Raw genomic sequence first — 18,736 nt, forward strand, 5'->3', positions numbered from 1 at the left:
AGCTAACATTTTTTAGATTGCTAAATTAGTTTAGCGTCCAGCTGACCCAACTTGGTTTATGGTCGAATTACCAACAGGGGCCCCATTGATTGTGTTAGTCTGTCTCACTCAGATATTATATTAAAAACGTCAAACAACTGCCCCCACCCGCATCAATGTTGGCCATCCCTGAAATAGGTTTACACAGCATGACAGAAAATACATATTATTCAATAGAACATATTTCATCATAAACAGCATAAGTTATGAATTGGATTTTCAAACAAAGTTGTTTTATATTTAGAATGGGCACAGGACATGACACAGAGTCACTACACATCCCAGAATGCAGTCGATGGAGAAGGACAAGATATGAAGATCTACAATTCCCACGAGTTGTTTGGATACATGCATGCATGTCATCAATGGTTAGGAAGCGCACAGAGAAACGCTGAAGAACGGGATTGAGTTGATAAAACCGGCGTGGTGTTATCTCTATGGGAATTATAATCAATAATAATGTCCCACATTAAAGCTCCTATTGTTGATACGGAGAGGCGTAGGCGGAGGTCCACGGCTGAAAGTTCAGGTAAGAACAAATCGTAAACGTTCCTTCTATCAATCTCCGCGGTTTCTTTAGCACGCGATATTCGTGCGTTTGCAACAATTGTTGTGTCGTACATAGACACAGCTCTCAAGGTACACTTTGGCATTTGTTTTGTACATTTCATAGAAGGTTCGACATTTCGAAAAGCCTATAGTAGTTCCTTGTCAGTTAAGTGTTCAATAGTTCACTTTGATTAAAATCACCTGTGTTGTGTATGGGTAGGCTACTTTCCTTAGATTTCACAATATTTCATTTGTGCGGAGGAGCCCCCAAATATTTATTTGTTTACACTTAATGTATCTAGGATAACCAGGCCTCAGACTTGTTTATTCACCGTTCCTGTGACGTACATCTGAAAACTGCTTGATAATTTGCTCAGACCCCCAGTATGTCTTTCTGTTCACAGATATTGAAACCAGATTCTGAAAATAGTTTATGGACTCTTATTACCAGAGATTGTAGGCTACACTGCACTATTACTTAAGGCAGGGTTTCCCAAACCCGGTCCTGGGGCCCCCTGGGTCCACGTTTTGGTGTTTGCCCTACACTACACAGCTGTTTCAAATAACCAACTCATCATCAAGCGTTGATCATTTGAATCAGCTGTATAGTGCTAGGGCAAAAACCAAAACGTGCACCCAGGGGGAGCCCCAGGACCGAGTTTGAGAAACCCTACAATAGTGGTAAGATTACAACATGAGGATAGCTCATTTTAAGACATGTCAACATGAGGAATGCTTTCACTAAATTTGTATTTAATTGAAAAAAATAATATCAATCTGCTTTCCCTCAGATTATGAGAACTGTGAGTCTATTGATTGACTGGCCCGTCTCATAATTGAAGTTGCATGAAGACGATGTCACATGTTGAAAAGAATCCCTTCCCTGTTCAGTTAGGAGTCTTGGGACAGTGAGGCTCATCTTAAGTCCTGTGGAGATGTGTAAGCTTGGGGAATGTCAGGTCAGGAGAGAGAGCATGTTGGATTTCCAAGTAATTGTTGCTCTCTGGATTTTCCATGTTTGGCTATTTCAATTCTATGAATTCAACTTAGAAAACGCTGCTTGTCCTTTTTAAAAGACATGAAATTGTAAAGTTAAAGTTATCTTGCTCCCCTGTCAAAGTGGTAAACCTCCACAGAGGCATTAAAGAGGCAACATGTGTGTGCATCATCATTGTGCTTGTTAAATCCACTAACATTTGAAATCCATAGATAATGTCATCAGTCTCACCGGCATCACTGCACTGAAGAATTGGGTGTCGCTGCATGTGACGGTCAGGAGCTTTCCGTTAGTCACGCACTGACTTGACGGGTTTAGTGCATTGGTCCACACAGGTCTCACATGACCTGACCAACTGGGATCCAGAGTTATTCCTGATGAGGAGAAACTCCTGGCCGTAGTTATGCCATATGAATTCTGTTTGTCTAACAATGTTGAGTTTAGTTCTCTGGGGGATACCTACCTCTACTAATAAATGTTATCATTTTATTCTGAACGTTTTATGCAAGTTTACCTGCATCTTCTCAGATGTAATTTGTTACCCTACACAAGTTATGTTGATGAATAAACACTTATAATAATGGAGACATTGAAGGGTAGGTTGTTTCATATCAATGTTTGTTCCTCTCTCTCGTTTGTTCCCTCAGATACCCAATGGGACCATGACCCCAGGGTCTACCGCCGTACATCCCAGTGTGACCGACTGTGTGTGGACATTGGCAGTCATGTGGCCGAGACCCCCTCCCCAGATGTCTCCCACCAATACACCCCCAAATGTTTGTCTGCACACAAAGGTGAGGCTACAGCCTGTCCTGGCAGCACATACAGTCACAACCAACACTGACTGTTTGCTAAAGTACCCATGATGCTCTGTACAACCGATAGCATTGGTGTAATTTAGTTTTTTGGACTGGCTAAGCTCTACACCCTTGGGAGAAGCAATATTCATGAAATTCTGCGAAATCAAATCCTATTTAAATGTCCATATGTTAGTGTGTGATACATCATGGAAGACCTCATCCATTTGTCTTGTCTTATTGTTTCCTCGTCTTGGCCGGACCATTTCATCCATTTGTTTGGCAACTTGGTGTCTGTTCCCTCAGGAGGCACCACTCCTTGTCACCATGGGGAAGAGGTTTGGCAGGATGGCTCGAGCTTGAGGACCACCATCCGAGCAGAGAATGAAGTAGAGGCAAACAAACTGGCCAACAACTACAGGGTGGGTGGAGTGTTGGACACAACGGAGAAAACAAAGCCTGGCAGTTTTTGTCTTCCATGTAAAACAGTTTTCATTTGAATGATTTACAAAATATCCCTTAAATTTGGAAGTGATGGTGTGTGTCTGGTTGTGTGTGTGCACATGTTCAGTTTGGCTTCAGAAAGTGGAAGAGTCACGTGACTGAGAGGCCCATCGAGGACAGGTCGGACATTGTGAGGGAGCTGTACTCAGAGCTGAACTTTGTCAGACCCCAAGGTTAGTGTCTGTCCTCCTGCTCCTAATTCACTTGCCCCCTCGGAACCTCTAATATGACGATCATTAGAAAAGGTGCAGGTCGTGTTCAGTAGTCACCAAACGGAGATGGTATTTCCCAGTTTTGGGGACAGTTATCTGAACATGTCCAATAAGAAATGTTGTTTTTTGTTTTCCGTGGCAACGCTTTTGAAAACATTTAGCTACCATGTGCCCTAATGAACACGACCATGGCTTGATGTGAATCATTTTTGAAATGTTTGAGGGAAAAATACTCAAGATTGCAGGGTTCTATAGATATAGAGTAGAGACTATATGTTGTTGAATAGAATACACATTTTTTTTATCTCTTTGATTTCAGGTTCATTGATCACTTGTGGAAACATAGCATACTTGATTTTATTTGGATGGTGGATCTCTTTAGCCTACCTCTTGGTCTGTGTCCTAATGTTTCTGACCATCATTGGAGTTCCCTATGGTAGGAACCCCTCATCTAATACACATTTTAATGTTCTTTTAAATAAAATCAGCATTTATTTACGTCGGGATGACATAAATCTGAATTTAAATTCTAATATTTTGGGTTCTGGAATGTTATTTCAGGGAAGCTGTGCTGGAAGTTATCATGCTACTTTCTGTGGCCCTTTGGGAAGTCCATACTAAAGGTAACAGTTATGACTGGTTGATTATGCTCTTGTCTTGGCTTGTTCTCCATTGATTATTGCCTGGTCAGGGTGACGTTTAGCCTCGAGGAACCAGCTTGATCCCTGTGTTCATCATTCTCCTTGCTCCTCATACACCGTTACAACAACTAGGTTCAACAACTCAACAATAAATAAAGACTTGAACACCCAGCTATATTCATGGTCTTGTTAGAAGTGTGTACAATTGTCACCTCAATACTCTCACTCTCTGGGCCCCATTTTAATATTGTTGTAGTCAAACTGATGCTCCTGATACTATTGCTTAGTGTTTGTTGGAATTTATTAATAAGGTTTAATAATGTATCCATCACGCTCTCTCCTACGCTCCCTCCATCCATCCCGCTCTCTCCTTCGCTCCCTCCATCCATCACGCTCTCTCCTTCGCTCCCTCCATCCATCACGCTCTCTCCTTCGCTCCCTCCATCCATCACGCTCTCTCCTTCGCTCCCTCCATCCATCACGCTCTCTCCTTCGCTCCCTCCATCCATCACGCTCTCTCCTTCGCTCCCTCCATCCATCACGCTCTCTCCTTCGCTCCCTCCATCCATCCCGCTCTCTCCTTCGCTCCCTCCATCCATCACGCTCTCCATCCTTCGCTCCCTCCATCCATCACGCTCTCTCCTTCGCCCCTCCATCCATCACGCTCTCTCCTTCCATCACCCCCTCCATCCATCACGCTCTCTCCTTCGCTCCCTCCATCCATCACGCTCTCTCCTTCGCTCCCTCCATCCATCACGCTCTCTCCTTCGCTCCCTCCATCCATCACCCTCTCTCTCCCTACGCTCCCTCCATCCATCACGCTCTCTCCTTCGCTCCCTCCATCCATCACGCTCTCTCCTTCGCTCCCTCCATCCATCACGCTCTCTCCTTCGCTCCCTCCATCCATCACGCTCTCTCCTTCGCTCCCCATCCATCCATCACGCTCTCTCCTTCGCTCCCTCCATCCATCACCCTCTCTCCTACGCTCCCTCCATCCATCACGCTCTCTCCTTCTCTCCCTCCATCCATCACGCTCTCTCCTTCTCTCCCTCCATCCATCACGCTCTCTCCTTCGCTCCCTCCATCCATCACGCTCTCTCCTTCGCTCCCTCCATCCATCACGCTCTCTCCTTCGCTCCCTCCATCCATCACGCTCTCTCCTTCGCTCCCTCCATCCATCACGCTCTCTCCTTCGCTCCCTCCATCCATCACGCTCTCTCCTTCGCTCCCTCCATCCATCACGCTCTCTCCTTCGCTCCCTCCATCCATCACGCTCTCTCCTTCCATCACGCTCCCTCCATCCATCACGCTCTCTCCTTCGCTCCCTCCATCCATCACGCTCTCTCCTTCGCTCCCCATCCATCCATCACGCTCTCTCCTTCGCTCCTCCATCCATCCATCACGCTCTCTCCCTACGCTCCCTCCATCCATCACGCTCTCTCCTACGCTCCCTCCATCCATCACCCTCTCTCCTACGCTCCCTCCATCCATCACGCTCTCTCCTTCGCTCCCTCCATCCATCACGCTCTCTCCTTCGCTCCCTCCATCCATCACGCTCTCTCCTTCGCTCCCTCCATCCATCACGCTCTCTCCTTCGCTCCCTCCATCCATCACGCTCTCTCCTTCGCTCCCTCCATCCATCACGCTCTCTCCTTCGCTCACTCCATCCATCCATCACGCTCGCTCCTTCGCTCACTCCATCCATCCATCACGCTCGCTCCTTCGCTCACTCCATCCATCCATCACCCTCTCTCCTACGCTCACTCCATCCATCACCCTCTCTCCTACGCTCCCTCCATCCATCACGCTCTCTCCTTCGCTCCCTCCATCCATCACGCTCTCTCCTTCGCTCCCTCCATCCATCACCCTCTCTCCTACGCTCCCTCCATCCATCACGCTCTCTCCTTCGCTCCCTCCATCCATCACGCTCTCTCCTTCGCTCCCTCCATCCATCACGCTCTCTCCTTCGCTCCCTCCATCCATCACCCTCTCTCCTTCGCTCCCTCCATCCATCACCCTCTCTCCTTCGCTCCCTGCATCCATCACCCTCTCTCCTTCGCTCCCTGCATCCATCACGCTCTCTCCTTCGCTCACTCCATCCATCCATCACGCTCGCTCCTTCGCTCACTCCATCCATCCATCACGCTCGCTCCTTCGCTCACTCCATCCATCCATCACGCTCGCTCCTTCGCTCACTCCCTCCATCCATCACGCTCGCTCCTTCGCTCACTCCCTCCATCCATCACGCTCGCTCCTTCGCTCACTCCCTCCATCCATCACGCTCGCTCCTTCGCTCTCTCCCTCCATCCATCACGCTCGCTCCTTCGCTCACTCCCTCCATCCATCACGCTCGCTCCTTCGCTCACTCCCTCCATCCATCACGCTCGCTCCTTCGCTCACTCCCTCCATCCATCACGCTCGCTCCTTCGCTCACTCCCTCCATCCATCACGCTCGCTCCTTCTTTCACCTGGATGTTTAGCCCAGAAGCCTGGTCAGGCGATGCTGTGTGAAGTTCCCTCACTGTGAGGCCATCCCAGAGGAATCTGACTCAAAGGAGGTGAAGGAGTCTACACCCCTGCTCATGCCCCCTTCTGTCCCCATCGAGGTCCCCCCACAACGGACGCGTTACTGGGTGAGTCTTGTCCTCTCGCCTATCGCCTCAACCCCTGTGTGGGCTAATATTTTCTCAAATAATATTTGTCAAAAGTTATATCCTTATAAGCGTATGTTTACCTTGTGTGGATTGCGATGGAATGTGTTTCATTTGTTCAGACTAACAAGACATCAATCTCTAAACTCAATCAGAGTGCCTGATTGGCTGCTCTGTTCTGCTCTGTTTTCAAGCTTTTGCCAAGACCATTTCATAACCAGTACTTTTTCACATCTCTCCCCACTATGTGTGTGCACGTGCTTTTGTTTGTGTTTGCATGTGTGTCTGTGCCTGCTTGCTTGCCTGCCTGGTGTGCTGTGCCCTGCTGGGTGCAGTGTCGTGTCAGTACCTATGTGTGGTTGTTGCTAGGCTACCCTCTCCTGGGGCTGATCCACAGCCTGGCCTGCTTCCTCTCCTGGATCCTGGTCTTCACCATCCCTGTGGCCAGGATGAATGCCTGCACCCTGGCCATCATCCTCCTCATGCCCCCTGAGGACGTCCACATCCACCGGCTGAAAAAGGTGGACGAGCTCATCAAGATCTTCCCCTTCCATGTGGTGTTGACATTATCACAGCCTCTGAACTAGTTACCACTTTAATCCAACCCATGCTTGGCCCTGTGGATTTCAAATAATGGCACAGTGTTTTTTTTAGAGGAATCCTTTTCCTAGATTTGGAAATTTATAATTTGACGATTGCTTTGCTATGTTTTTCTGTCTCTTTTGCAGCCACAAGGGTGTGATAGCCAAGTGCTTCTCTGTTGCTACCACGCCTTCAACTGGTACTACTACAAATACACCTTGGACGGAATCAATGTGTTCGCTGTCAGTATCCTTTAACAGACCACTATTGTTGTGATTATCTATCACCTGATTCATGCCAGGGAACTGGTGGTGGCGTTCCAGGTCGTCTTTATGCAGTCACACGGCTTAGATGATCAGACCTGGGGAAGTGTTTTGTGTCCTAGGAACCACATTCATTTGCTATAGAGATATTATGAGTTGGGCAGCGTGGCGACAAAAAAGATGACCTGGAACACCACCAAGGACCTAATGGAATGTCCTGCAAGTAGCACCTTTTACCCTGTCCTGCAGTGGTCAGCATTTCTGCTTAGTGGTTCTTTACAGTGCATCACCACTTTGTTTAAAGCAGACAATCAGCAGGTTTGAGGGAATCGGTTTAAGCAAAAAGAGGTATAAAATCATTCATTTGGTTCACACAATGAGTAGTTTTTTAGGATGCAAGGATATTTATAGATCTGTGATTCTGCAATGTAGTTGATATCCAACACAGCGCTGTAGACTTTCCACTGGTGCTCCTTAAAGCAGTGTGCCCACCCAGACCTGCTGCCCCTGGTCATCACAACCCTGGTGGTCGGCTACGTGGACACAGAGAACCAGTTTGTCAGCTCGGAGGCCAAGTTCGCCGCTGCCGTCAGCTCCATCATCCCACTGTCCTATTACATTGGCATGGGCATCGCCAGGTAAGACCCCCCCCCCCCCCCAGTCTGCTCTGCTAACATGAACAAAGTACCAGAATCACAGTAAGAGGCTAGCTTAGAGTCAAATTGTTCTCATTGTTTTGAACAGATGTTAAGTCCACATATGGCGGTTAAGTCCACATGTAGAGTTTATATGATTCACTTTTTTGTCCGGTTGTGTAATGATAGTGAACCAAAAGTGACAGTGGTTGATGAGTTGGAATGTTTGTGAATGTAATGACGTGCTTGTGCTCCGCCGAGGCCCTCTGAATAGAATCACCCCTGAGGCTTGTTGATAGTTAAATTTGGTGGTGGTAAAATTCGGTGTTAGTAGTTCAAATGGTGCATCTCTCTGCAGTATCTCAGCCCAGAGTAACACGCTGTCTCTCTCTGCAGTATCTCAGCCCAGAGTAACACGCTGTCTGTCTGCAGTATCTCAGCCCAGAGTAACACGCTGTCTCTCTCTGCAGTATCTCAGCCCAGAGTAACACGCTGTCTCTCTCTGCAGTATCTCAGCCCAGAGTAACACGCTGTCTCTCTCTGCAGTATCTCAGCCCAGAGTAACACGCTGTCTCTCTCTGCAGTATCTCAGCCCAGAGTAACACGCTGTCTCTCTCTGCAGTATCTCAGCCCAGAGTAACACGCTGTCTCTCTCTGCAGTATCTCAGCCCAGAGTAACACGCTGTCTCTCTCTGCAGTATCTCAGCCCAGAGTAACACGCTGTCTCTCTCTGCAGTATCTCAGCCCAGAGTAACACGCTGTCTCTCTCTGCAGTATCTCAGCCCAGAGTAACACGCTGTCTCTCTCTGCAGTAACACGCTGTCTCTCTCTGCAGTATCTCAGCCCAGAGTAACACGCTGTCTCTCTCTGCAGTATCTCAGCCCAGAGTAACACGCTGTCTCTCTCTGCAGTATCTCAGCCCAGAGTAACACGCTGTCTCTCTCTGCAGTATCTCAGCCCAGAGTAACACGCTGTCTCTCTCTGCAGTATCTCAGCCCAGAGTAACACGCTGTCTCTCTCTGCAGTATCTCAGCCCAGAGTAACACGCTGTCTCTCTCTGCAGTATCTCAGCCCAGAGTAACACGCTGTCTCTCTCTGCAGTATCTCAGCCCAGAGTAACACGCTGTCTCTCTCTGCAGTATCTCAGCCCAGAGTAACACGCTGTCTCTCTCTGCAGTATCTCAGCCCAGAGTAACACGCTCTCTCTCTCTCTGCAGTATCTCAGCCCAGAGTAACACGCTCTCTCTCTCTGCAGTATCTCAGCCCAGAGTAACACGCTCTCTCTCTCTGCAGTATCTCAGCCCAGAGTAACACGCTCTCTCTCTCTGCAGTATCTCAGCCCAGAGTAACACGCTCTCTCTCTCTGCAGTATCTCAGCCCAGAGTAACACGCTCTCTCTCTCTGCAGTATCTCAGCCCAGAGTAACACGCTCTCTCTCTCTGCAGTATCTCAGCCCAGAGTAACACCCTGTCTCTCTCTCTCTCTCTCTGCAGTATCTCAGCCCAGAGTAACACGCTGTCTCTCTCTCTCTCTCTGCAGTATCTCAGCCCAGAGTAACACGCTGTCTCTCTCTCTCTCTCTGCAGTATCTCAGCCCAGAGTAACACGCTGTCTCTCTCTCTCTCTCTGCAGTATCTCAGCCCAGAGTAACACGCTGTCTCTCTCTCTCTCTCTGCAGTATCTCAGCCCAGAGTAACACGCTGTCTCTCTCTCTCTCTCTGCAGTATCTCAGCCCAGAGTAACACGCTGTCTCTCTCTCTCTCTCTGCAGTATCTCAGCCCAGAGTAACACGCTGTCTCTCTCTCTCTCTCTGCAGTATCTCAGCCCAGAGTAACTTTGCGGTGGGAGCAGTGGTTAACGCCACGTTTGGCTCCATCACAGAGATGACCTTCTACATCACTGCCCTGTTGCGGGGTCACAAGGCCGGCACCAAGTGCTATGAGGAGATCGTCAAGGCTGCTCTCACTGGAACCCTGCTGGGCTGTATTCTCTTTATCCCAGTGAGTGGCACCTAGACACACACAGGCATCTCCCTGATCTACACGAAAACATTACCCTCGAAGACTGACACACAAACACCAGTGTTTATTTCCTCAACAAAAATAGTGACTACAATATTACTCAAACACCTACTTTTCAGTGGCAATTGATGAGACTACAACTGACTAAATAGACCCATAAAACTAGGCGACTCTTTCTTCCCTGTAGCTAACCAGTCACCAGATAGATGCCCCTTGCCTGGTTAAAAAACACAAGATGCTTCATGAAATTTAAAAACACTAGCAGCTTTAAGTTGAATAGTAGACTAACAGTCTAGCTATGTTTTTCTCTCCCTTGAGTATAGAATTGTTTTTGAATTTGTAGACTCGCTCAACCCCTCGCACTTTCCCCACTGCATTTCATAGCCCGGTTATGTAGCCAACATACTAGCCACTTCTCCTTATTTTCTTCAGAGAAAATGGTTTGATTCTAGCCCTTACCGTTAAGAAGACATGACCCATAATACCGTCGCTACACATTTTACATTTCTAAATCCTATCGCAGACCGTTCTAAAACTAGGCTACTTGCAGACCGGACTTAACCATTTGTTTAGGCTACACCTTGTTCAGTCATGTTACCTCATTAGTTAGCTATAGCTAACCACCTGGGGCACGTTCAGCAGGATGCAGCGTTTTGGAACGTTCAGATAGAAATATGCTATGTAGAACAAACATGCCTCTCTGACATAAGGGATAATGTTGGCTCTATTCATGGTATTTTTTTTAATCTGCAATGTTTTTCAACTGAATGTGGCCCTGGTAACATTACCAGTATGCAAACATTTGGTGGCACAGAAAGGAAAATGGATAGCAAACCATTTGAGTAAATCCCTCTTGCCGCTACTCTATATCTGACGGATTAAATAAAGTTATTTTGACTTGATGTGGACCCAGCACTTGGACCAGAACTCGAACACGGGGACTGGGATTTCAGCCATAAGAGACTCTGACTTTCACTTGGCCTTGAGCACAGGGGACTTGTGACTGGAGGTTTAGTGACTGGACTACATCATGTCTCCTGTCTACCCAGGGTATCAGCATGATCATCGGGGGCTTTAAACACAGGGAGCAGAGGTTCAACAGCCGCTCAGCAGGGGTCAGCTCAGCCCTGCTCTTCATATCAGTAGGAGGTAAGAGCATGAACACACATGCACAGATACACACGCACATATGTAAGCACACACAAAGAAACACACGTGTGCACACAGGCAAGTCCCTCAAGATATACAGTCTGACTCTGTAAAGCCAGTTGGGTTCTCAGTACATCGCGCCGAGATGTACTCTCCGGGAAGCAGAAGGGTGGAGGTATAGGTTTTATGATTAACAACTTATGGTGTAACGTACAGGAACTCAAGTCCTTCTGTTCACCCAACCTAGAATATCTCACAATCAAATGCTATCTCCCAAAATAGTTTTCGTCAATAATAGCCACAGCGGTCTACATCTCCCCTCAAGCCCGATACCACGGCGGCCCTCAAAGAACTTCACTGGACTTTATGAAAACTGGAAACCACACATCCTGAGGCTGAATTTATTGTAGCTGGGGATTTGAGCAAATTTGAGGAAAAGGCTCCCGAAATTCAATCAACGTATTGATTGTTGTACTCGCGCTGCTAAAACCCTCAACCATTATTATACTACCTTCCAGAATGCATACAAGGCCCTCCATTCGGCAAATCAGACCAGGATTCCATCTTGCTCCTATAGGCAGAAACTCAAACAGGGAGCACCCGTGGTAATGACTATTCAATGCTGGTCTGACCAATCGAAATCCACGCTTCAAGATTGTTTTGATCATTCGGACTGGGATATGTTCAGAGTAGCTTCAGAAAAGAATATCGACACATATACCGATTACGGTGAATGAGTTCATCAGGAAGTGCATAGGAGATGTTGTACCCACTGTGACTATTAAAACCTACCCCAACCAGAAACCGTGGATAGAGAGGAGCATTCGTTCAAAACTGAAAGTGCGAACCACCGCATTTAACCAGGGCAAGAAGACTGGGAATATGGAGGAATACAAACAGTGTAGTTATTCCCTCCGCAAAGCAATAAAGCAGGCTAAACGTTGGTATAGGGACAAAGTTAAGACCCAGTTCAACGGCCCCGACACGACATATGTGGCAGGGTCTATAGACCATCACGGATTATAAAAGGAAAATGAGCCACGCCGCAGACACCATTGTCTTGCTTCCGGACAGGCTGAACACCTTTGCGGCCCGCTATCAAGGACTGTGGGCTCTCCTTTTCTGTGGCTGACGTGTGTAAGACATTTAAGCGTGTTAACCCTCGCAAGGCTGCCGGCCCAGATGGTATCTAGCTGCGTCCTCAGAGCATGTGCTCTAGCTGCGTCCTCAGAGCATGTTAATAATGTCCCATTTACAGATGTATTCAATCTTTTCCTATCCCAGTCTGTTGTCCCCACATGCTTCAAGATTGCCACCATTGTCGCTGTATCTAAGAAAGCAAAGGTAATTGAACTAAATGACTATCGCCCTATAGCACTCACCTGTCATCATGAAGTGCTTTGAGAGACTAGTCAAGGATCATGTCACCTCTACCTTACCTGTCACCCTAGACCCACTACAACTTGCTTACTGCCCCAATAGGTCCACAGATGACACAATCGCCTGTCCTGTCCAATCTGGACAAGAGGCATTCCTATGTAAGAATGCTGTTCATTGACTATAGCTCAGCATTCAACCCCATAGTACCCTTCAAGCATTCAGCCCCGCCCTGTGCAACTGGGTCCTGGACTTCTTGACGGGTCGCCCCCCGGGGCCCCACAAGGGTGCGTGCTCAGCCTCCTCCTGTACTCCCTGTTCACCCACGACTGCGTGGCCATGCATGCCTCCAACTCAATCATCAAGTTTGCGGACGATACTACAGTGGTAGGCTTGATTACCAACAACAATGAGACAGCCTACAGGGAGGAGGTGAGGGCTCTGGGAGTGTGATGCCAGGAAAATAACCTCTCACTCAATGTCAACAAAAATGAGATTGTGTAGCACCCCGCTATCCACATCGATGGGACCGCAGTGAGGAAGGTGGAAAGCTTCAAGTTCCTCTGCGTACACATCACTGACAAACTGAAATGGTCCACCCACACAGACGGTGTGTGGTGAAGGCAGCGCAACAGCGCCTCTTCAACCTCAGGAGGCTAAAGAAATTTGGCGTAACACCTAAAACACTCTCAAACTTTTACAAATTCACATTCAAGAGCATCCTGTCGGGCTGTATCACCGACTGATATGGCAACTGCACCGCCTATAACCGCAAAGCTCTCCAGAGGGTGGTGCGGTCTGCCCAACGCATTACCGGGGGCAAACTTCCTGCCCTCCAGGACACCTACAGCACCCAATGGCGTAGGGATGCAAAAACGATCATCAAGGACATCAACCACCCGAGCCACTGTCTGTTCACCCAGCTACCATCCAGAAGGGGAGGTCAGTACAGGTGCATCAAAGCTGGGACTGGGAGACAGAAACTGTTTTTCAATCTCAAGGCCATCGGACTGCTAAACAGCCATCACTAGCACATCAGAGGCGGCTGCCTATAGACTAGATTAGGAATCACTGGACACTTTTAGAAATTGATCACTAGCCACTTTAATAATGTCCCGTAACTAGCATTACTCATCATATGTGTAAACTGTACTCTATACTATTCTACGGTATCTTAGTCACTTTTAAATTCTGTTTACATATTGCATCACCCATCATGTATATACTTTATTGTATTCTATACTACACAACTGACTGTTCAACAGCCATCTCCAGCACATCAGAGGCTGCTGCCTAGAGATATAGATTAGGAATCACTGGCCACTTTAAGGAAATGAAACACTAGCCACTTTAATGTCTCCGTATCTTGCATTACTCATCTCATATGTGTAAACTGTACTCTATACTATTCTACGGTATCTTAGTCACTTTAATTTTGTGTAAATATTGCATCACCCATCTCATATGAATATACTGTATTCTATACTATGCCACTGTATCTTAGTCCAATGCTGCTCTGACATATATATATTCTTAATCCATTCCATACTTAGATGTACGTGTATTTTGGGTATATGTTGTGAAACTGTTAAAATTACTGCACTATCGGAGCTAGAAGCACAAGCATTTCGCTCCACCTGCAATAACATCTGCTAAACACGTGTGTGTGACCGATAAAATGTGATTTGAAGTCTGAACACACACGCACATCTACGAACAAGTTCACACACTTTGTTCTGTCCCGCAGGCGTATTTGCCCCAACCCTGTTCTCCAAGGCCTACGGTAGCCTGGTATGTGCGGGCTGCTCCAGCTCTCAAACCAACACCAGCGGGCCCTTTACCTGTATGTACTGCCACTATGACATGGTTAGTACCTAAATCTCCTGTTCGCCTGCTGCATCATCATTATCAACTATTACATTGACTGTGCTGCTCTGACGCGTCTCTGGGTCAAATAATACTTGAACTGCACTTGATTGAGCTTATCTGGCGCAATGGAACCAATGAGCCAGTGGCCAGAAGGGGTAACCCTAACCCATCCATCTGGTATTCCAGACAGGCTTCATTCAAGTATTTGATTGAAAACAAGTATGATTTGAAGCCACGTCTGTAGTGTCGTGACTACTGGGGAAGTGTGTTATGATGATGTTGTGAGGGGTGTTTGTGGGTAGCCCCAAATGCTTAAGCATGTATTGAACTAAAGCCATATTATGTTTCTCAACAGAGTGGAAGTAACGAACCCTTATATCTCAGACATATTGAGTAAGTTCCAATAAAATACCCATTCTGTCCCATGGTTTGTTGGTGTTACCAGTCAGTAGGTCTGCTACACTGTAGTTACTTGCTGTATGGCTTGTTTTCCAGTCAGTAGGTCTGCTACGCTGTAGTTACTTGCTGTATGGCTTGTTTTCCAGTCAGTAGGTCTGCTACACTGTAGTTACTTGCTGTATGGCTTGTTTTCCAGTCAGTAGGTCTGCTACGCTGTAGTTACTTGCTGTATGGCTTGTTTTCCAGTCAGTAGGTCTGCTACGCTGTAGTTACTTGCTGTATGGCTTGTTTTCCAGTCAGTAGGTCTGCTACACTGTAGTTACTTGCTGTATGGCTTGTTTTCCAGTCAGTAGGTCTGCTACACTGTAGTTACTTGCTGTATGGCTTGTTTAGTCAGTAGTCTGCTACGGGTCTGCTGTACGCTGTAGTTACTTGCTGTATGGCTTGTTTTCCAGTCAGTAGGTCTGCTATGCTGTAGTTACTTGCTGTATGGCTTGTTTTCCAGGCCTCTGGTATACACCATCTCTGTGTTGCTGCCCTCCGCCTACCTGATTGGCCTCATCTTCACCCTGAAGACCCACTCCCACATCTACGACATCCAAGTCAGTGACGTGCACGATCACCACCAGGGTCAGTGCCCTCCGGGGGGCGCCAGCGGTGAGCCCACCAACCACAATCTTTTCCCCATAAGTTCTGAAGTTTTGTGGTGTTGTGGTTATATAGTAGACAGGAACTGGAATGTGTGATACTTCATTGTATTGGTTTCTAATGTTTGTGTGTGTAGGTGGTCACGGTACTGTCCACTGGTCCAGGTTGAGGGCTCTGTCTGTGCTGATCATGGCCACGCTGCTAATGGCTGCCTGTGCCGACCTCACCACGGAGCACATCAAACCCATCCTCGACCACTCCTCCATCTCCCAGGTACGCCCACACCTGAGCCATGTTCATTAGGCCACAGTGTAGAAAAATGTTGTGCAACAGAAAATAAACATTTGCTTTTCTTATTGGATAGCTTCAGATGGTACGTCCCCGTTTCACTCCATTCTAAACCTCTTCCTTCCTTTTCATGCCCATTGACCAACTGAGACCATACCCAGGGGAATATAATATATGATTTGTTTAATTGAGTAGAAAATGTCTCTGGGAAGCTCATTATTGAAAGCCCCTGTCATTTTATAAAACTGAATTTTACACGCATGATGTGACCTGTGGTTCAGGATAAGCATAAGGATAGCCAAACAACTTTTAAAACGTGTTATGTCCTGACTATGTAAAGGCTAGTGCAGTGTGTCACTGTCTGTCATTCATTTCTGCAGTATTTCATCGGCGTGACAGTGTTGGCCATGGTGCCGGAAATTCCCGAGATCTTCAACGGAATCCAGTTTGCCCTGCAGAATAACATCAGCCTCAGGTAAGCCACTATCAAGCTCTGATACTGCGTTTTCACTCTCCTGATGGATCTTGTCTCGTCATACATAACCTAGTATCTCTAGACAGACCGGTTGCCTCCCACAATGTACCAATGTTCAAGCATACACTGTACATAGGGGCAGCAGGTAGCCTAGTGGTTAGAGCATTGAGTCAGTAACAGAAAGGTTGCTAGATCGAATCCCCAAGCTGACAAGGTAAAAATCCGTTCTGCTCCTGAACAAAGCAGTTAACCCACTGTTTCCGAGGACGTCATTATAAATAAGAATTTGTTCTTAACTGACTTGCCTAGTTAAATAAAACCTAAACCAACGTCAGTTTGGCAGAGAGGAAAGGGTGGAGTTGAGCACCGGGAAATCCGTCCAGTACCCTGCCGTAAACATTTCTGGTAGCTAGCTTGATGGAGCTTCTGAAAGATATTTTACACTCCCGATGAGTGTATTTCTCCAGTGACTAGTAGCATTACAAGCTGACAATGACCACTGACTGGCTGTCCACCTCTGTCATGTTTCCAAGCCCCCACCTACCCAAACTCGTCATTTGTTGAGAGAGTTGTCTGTCTGAAGATCACCCTTATCGAATTGGCCATGAAAATCTGACATGATTCCCAGAGCATGTGCTGTTGCCCCCCCCCCCAGGCCCGGGGTTTCTGAGAACTGTAACCTGACATGATTCCCAGAGCAATGCTGTTGCCCCCCCAGGCCCGGGGTTTCTGAGAACTGTAACCTGACATGATTCCCAGAGCATGTGCTGTTGCCCCCCCTAGGCCCGGGGTTTCTGAGAACTGTAACCTGACATGATTCCCAGAGCATGTGCTGTTGCCCCCCCTAGGCCCGGGGTTTCTGAGAACTGTAACCTGACATGATTCCCAGAGCATGTGCTGTTGCCCCCCCCCCAGGCCCGGGGTTTCTGAGAACTGTAACCTGACATGATTCCCAAAGCATGTGCTGTTGCCCCCCCCAGGCCTGGGGTTTCTGAGAACTGTAACCTGACATGATTCCCAAAGCATGTGCTGTTGCCCCCCCCAGGCCTGGGGTTTCTGAGAACTGTAACCTGACATGATTCCCAAAGCATGTGCTGTTGCCCCCCCCAGGCTTGGGGTTTCTGAGAACTGTAACCTGACATGATTCCCAGAGCATGTGCTGTTGCCCCCCCTAGGCCCGGGGTTTCTGAGAACTGTAACCTGACATGATTCCCAGAGCATGTGCTGTTGCCCCCCCCAGGCCCGGGGTTTCTGAGAACTGTAACCTGACATGATTCCCAGAGCAATGCTGTTGCCCCCCCAGGCCCGGGGTTTCTGAGAACTGTAACCTGACATGATTCCCAGAGCATGTGCTGTTGCCCCCCCTAGGCCCGGGGTTTCTGAGAACTGTAACCTGACATGATTCCCAGAGCATGTGCTGTTGCCCCCCCCAGGCCCGGGGTTTCTGAGAACTGTAACCTGACATGATTCCCAAAGCATGTGCTGTTACCCCCCCCCCAGGCCTGGGGTTTCTGAGAACTGTAACCTGACATGATTCCCAGAGCATGTGCTGTTGCCCCCCCCAGGCCCGGGGTTTCTGAGAACTGTAATCTGACATGATTCCCAGAGCATGTGCTGTTGCCCCCCCCAGGCCTGGGGTTTCTGAGAACTGTAACCTGACATTGATTTGTCTGCAGCTTGGAGGTGGGAAACTGCATAGCAGTGCAAGTCTGCATGATACAGATTCCCTTACTCATCTTGTTCAACACTTTTTATGTAAGTCATTTTAAATCTTTATCTGCATTGTGATTAATTGCATCAGATGTGCACTTTATCAATATAATTGTCAGTATTTCACTTGTTTCTGTACATAAAGCATCAGGTTTTGATCATAGACTGTAGTGGTCAGAGTTGAGAAGATCCCATCAAACAGGACTCCATCTCTTTTCCAGGATGTGGGATTCGTGCTCCTGTTCAGTGACTTGCATCTTTGGGCCAGCATCTTTAGTGTGATTGTGGTCAACTACATTTTCATGGATGGCAAGTCTGACTACTTTCAGGGTAAGTTGTTGTGCTTGGTTCCAATTGCTATGCCGGATATCACGGATTAGAATGAATTCCGAACCTCTGTTTCCTTTCCAGGGACTGCTTTGGTGGTGGTTTACCTCATTCTACTGGCGCTGTACTTTTTCGCCCCATCACCCCACGCCTGTTGAGCTGCTCCGCAAAGAACAAACTTCAACTCCTAGAGTCCTTTCAGTCACTATTTACAGGAGCTGCTTTGTTTGTTAACTATTTCAATGCCATATTCATAAGGGCTCGCAGCGGGAAGTCCAGGTAGTCCCTCTCTGTTGCAATCTGTTTTCTTCCTTTGGTGCCTAATGAACATGACCCAGTTCTGGGCATCAATGGCCCTTTTACCTTTGGAATTATTTGCATTATGACTTCTAAATAAACATTCCTATACTGTACATCCGGGGTGTATGTGAACTATATGTAGGAGTTTGGTAGATTAAAATGCATATGTTAAAGCAGGGTATGTTAATATTGAATTTATAAAGTGGTCACAATTGTGCTTCACATTCATTGGTGTTTGGTTATTAAGCTGGATTCATATGGACCAAAACATCTACACATGGTGTAATGCTAGGATTTGTATGGA

General features: G+C 47.4%; 1 protein-coding gene across 3 annotated transcripts; it reads left to right on the forward strand.

Moving 5' to 3' along the window:
* The first annotated feature begins 302 nt into the window (after positions 1–302).
* Positions 303–18,654, forward strand: cax1 (cation/H+ exchanger protein 1). Of its 3 annotated transcripts, none has more exons than XM_065021438.1 (21): positions 1,224–1,269; positions 1,380–1,547; positions 2,233–2,379; positions 2,689–2,804; positions 2,954–3,059; positions 3,418–3,534; positions 3,660–3,721; positions 6,220–6,372; positions 6,726–6,911; positions 7,119–7,218; positions 7,732–7,873; positions 9,686–9,869; positions 10,940–11,039; positions 14,164–14,282; positions 14,641–14,678; positions 15,190–15,341; positions 15,469–15,605; positions 16,001–16,095; positions 17,772–17,850; positions 18,027–18,135; positions 18,217–18,654. In XM_065021438.1, the coding sequence occupies exons 2-21, from the start codon at positions 1,541–1,543 to the stop codon at positions 18,288–18,290; spliced, it is 2,223 nt and encodes a 740-aa protein (XP_064877510.1). In that variant the 5' UTR covers positions 1,224–1,269; positions 1,380–1,540; the 3' UTR covers positions 18,291–18,654. The 3 variants fall into 3 exon arrangements, with proteins under 3 accessions (XP_064877509.1, XP_064877510.1, XP_064877511.1); XM_065021439.1 differs by having other exon boundaries at positions 1,380–1,527; XM_065021437.1 differs by lacking the exons at positions 1,224–1,269; positions 1,380–1,547 and adding an exon at positions 303–568.
* Positions 18,655–18,736: the final 82 nt, after the last annotated feature.

The sequence above is a fragment of the Oncorhynchus nerka genome, linkage group LG8 (genome assembly GCF_034236695.1).
Source record: "Oncorhynchus nerka isolate Pitt River linkage group LG8, Oner_Uvic_2.0, whole genome shotgun sequence".
In the NCBI taxonomy this organism is placed as follows: domain Eukaryota; kingdom Metazoa; phylum Chordata; class Actinopteri; order Salmoniformes; family Salmonidae; genus Oncorhynchus; species Oncorhynchus nerka.

Bases quoted from the DNA above. Each gene is read 5' to 3' on its own strand.
- cax1 (XM_065021437.1), top strand. From the start codon at position 499: ATGTCCCACATTAAAGCTCCTATTGTTGATACGGAGAGGCGTAGGCGG. The intron at 2,805-2,953 runs GTGGGTGGAGTG...GCACATGTTCAG, and splicing joins AACTGGCCAACAACTACAGG to TTTGGCTTCAGAAAGTGGAA. The intron at 6,912-7,118 runs GTGGACGAGCTC...TCTCTTTTGCAG, and splicing joins ACATCCACCGGCTGAAAAAG to CCACAAGGGTGTGATAGCCA.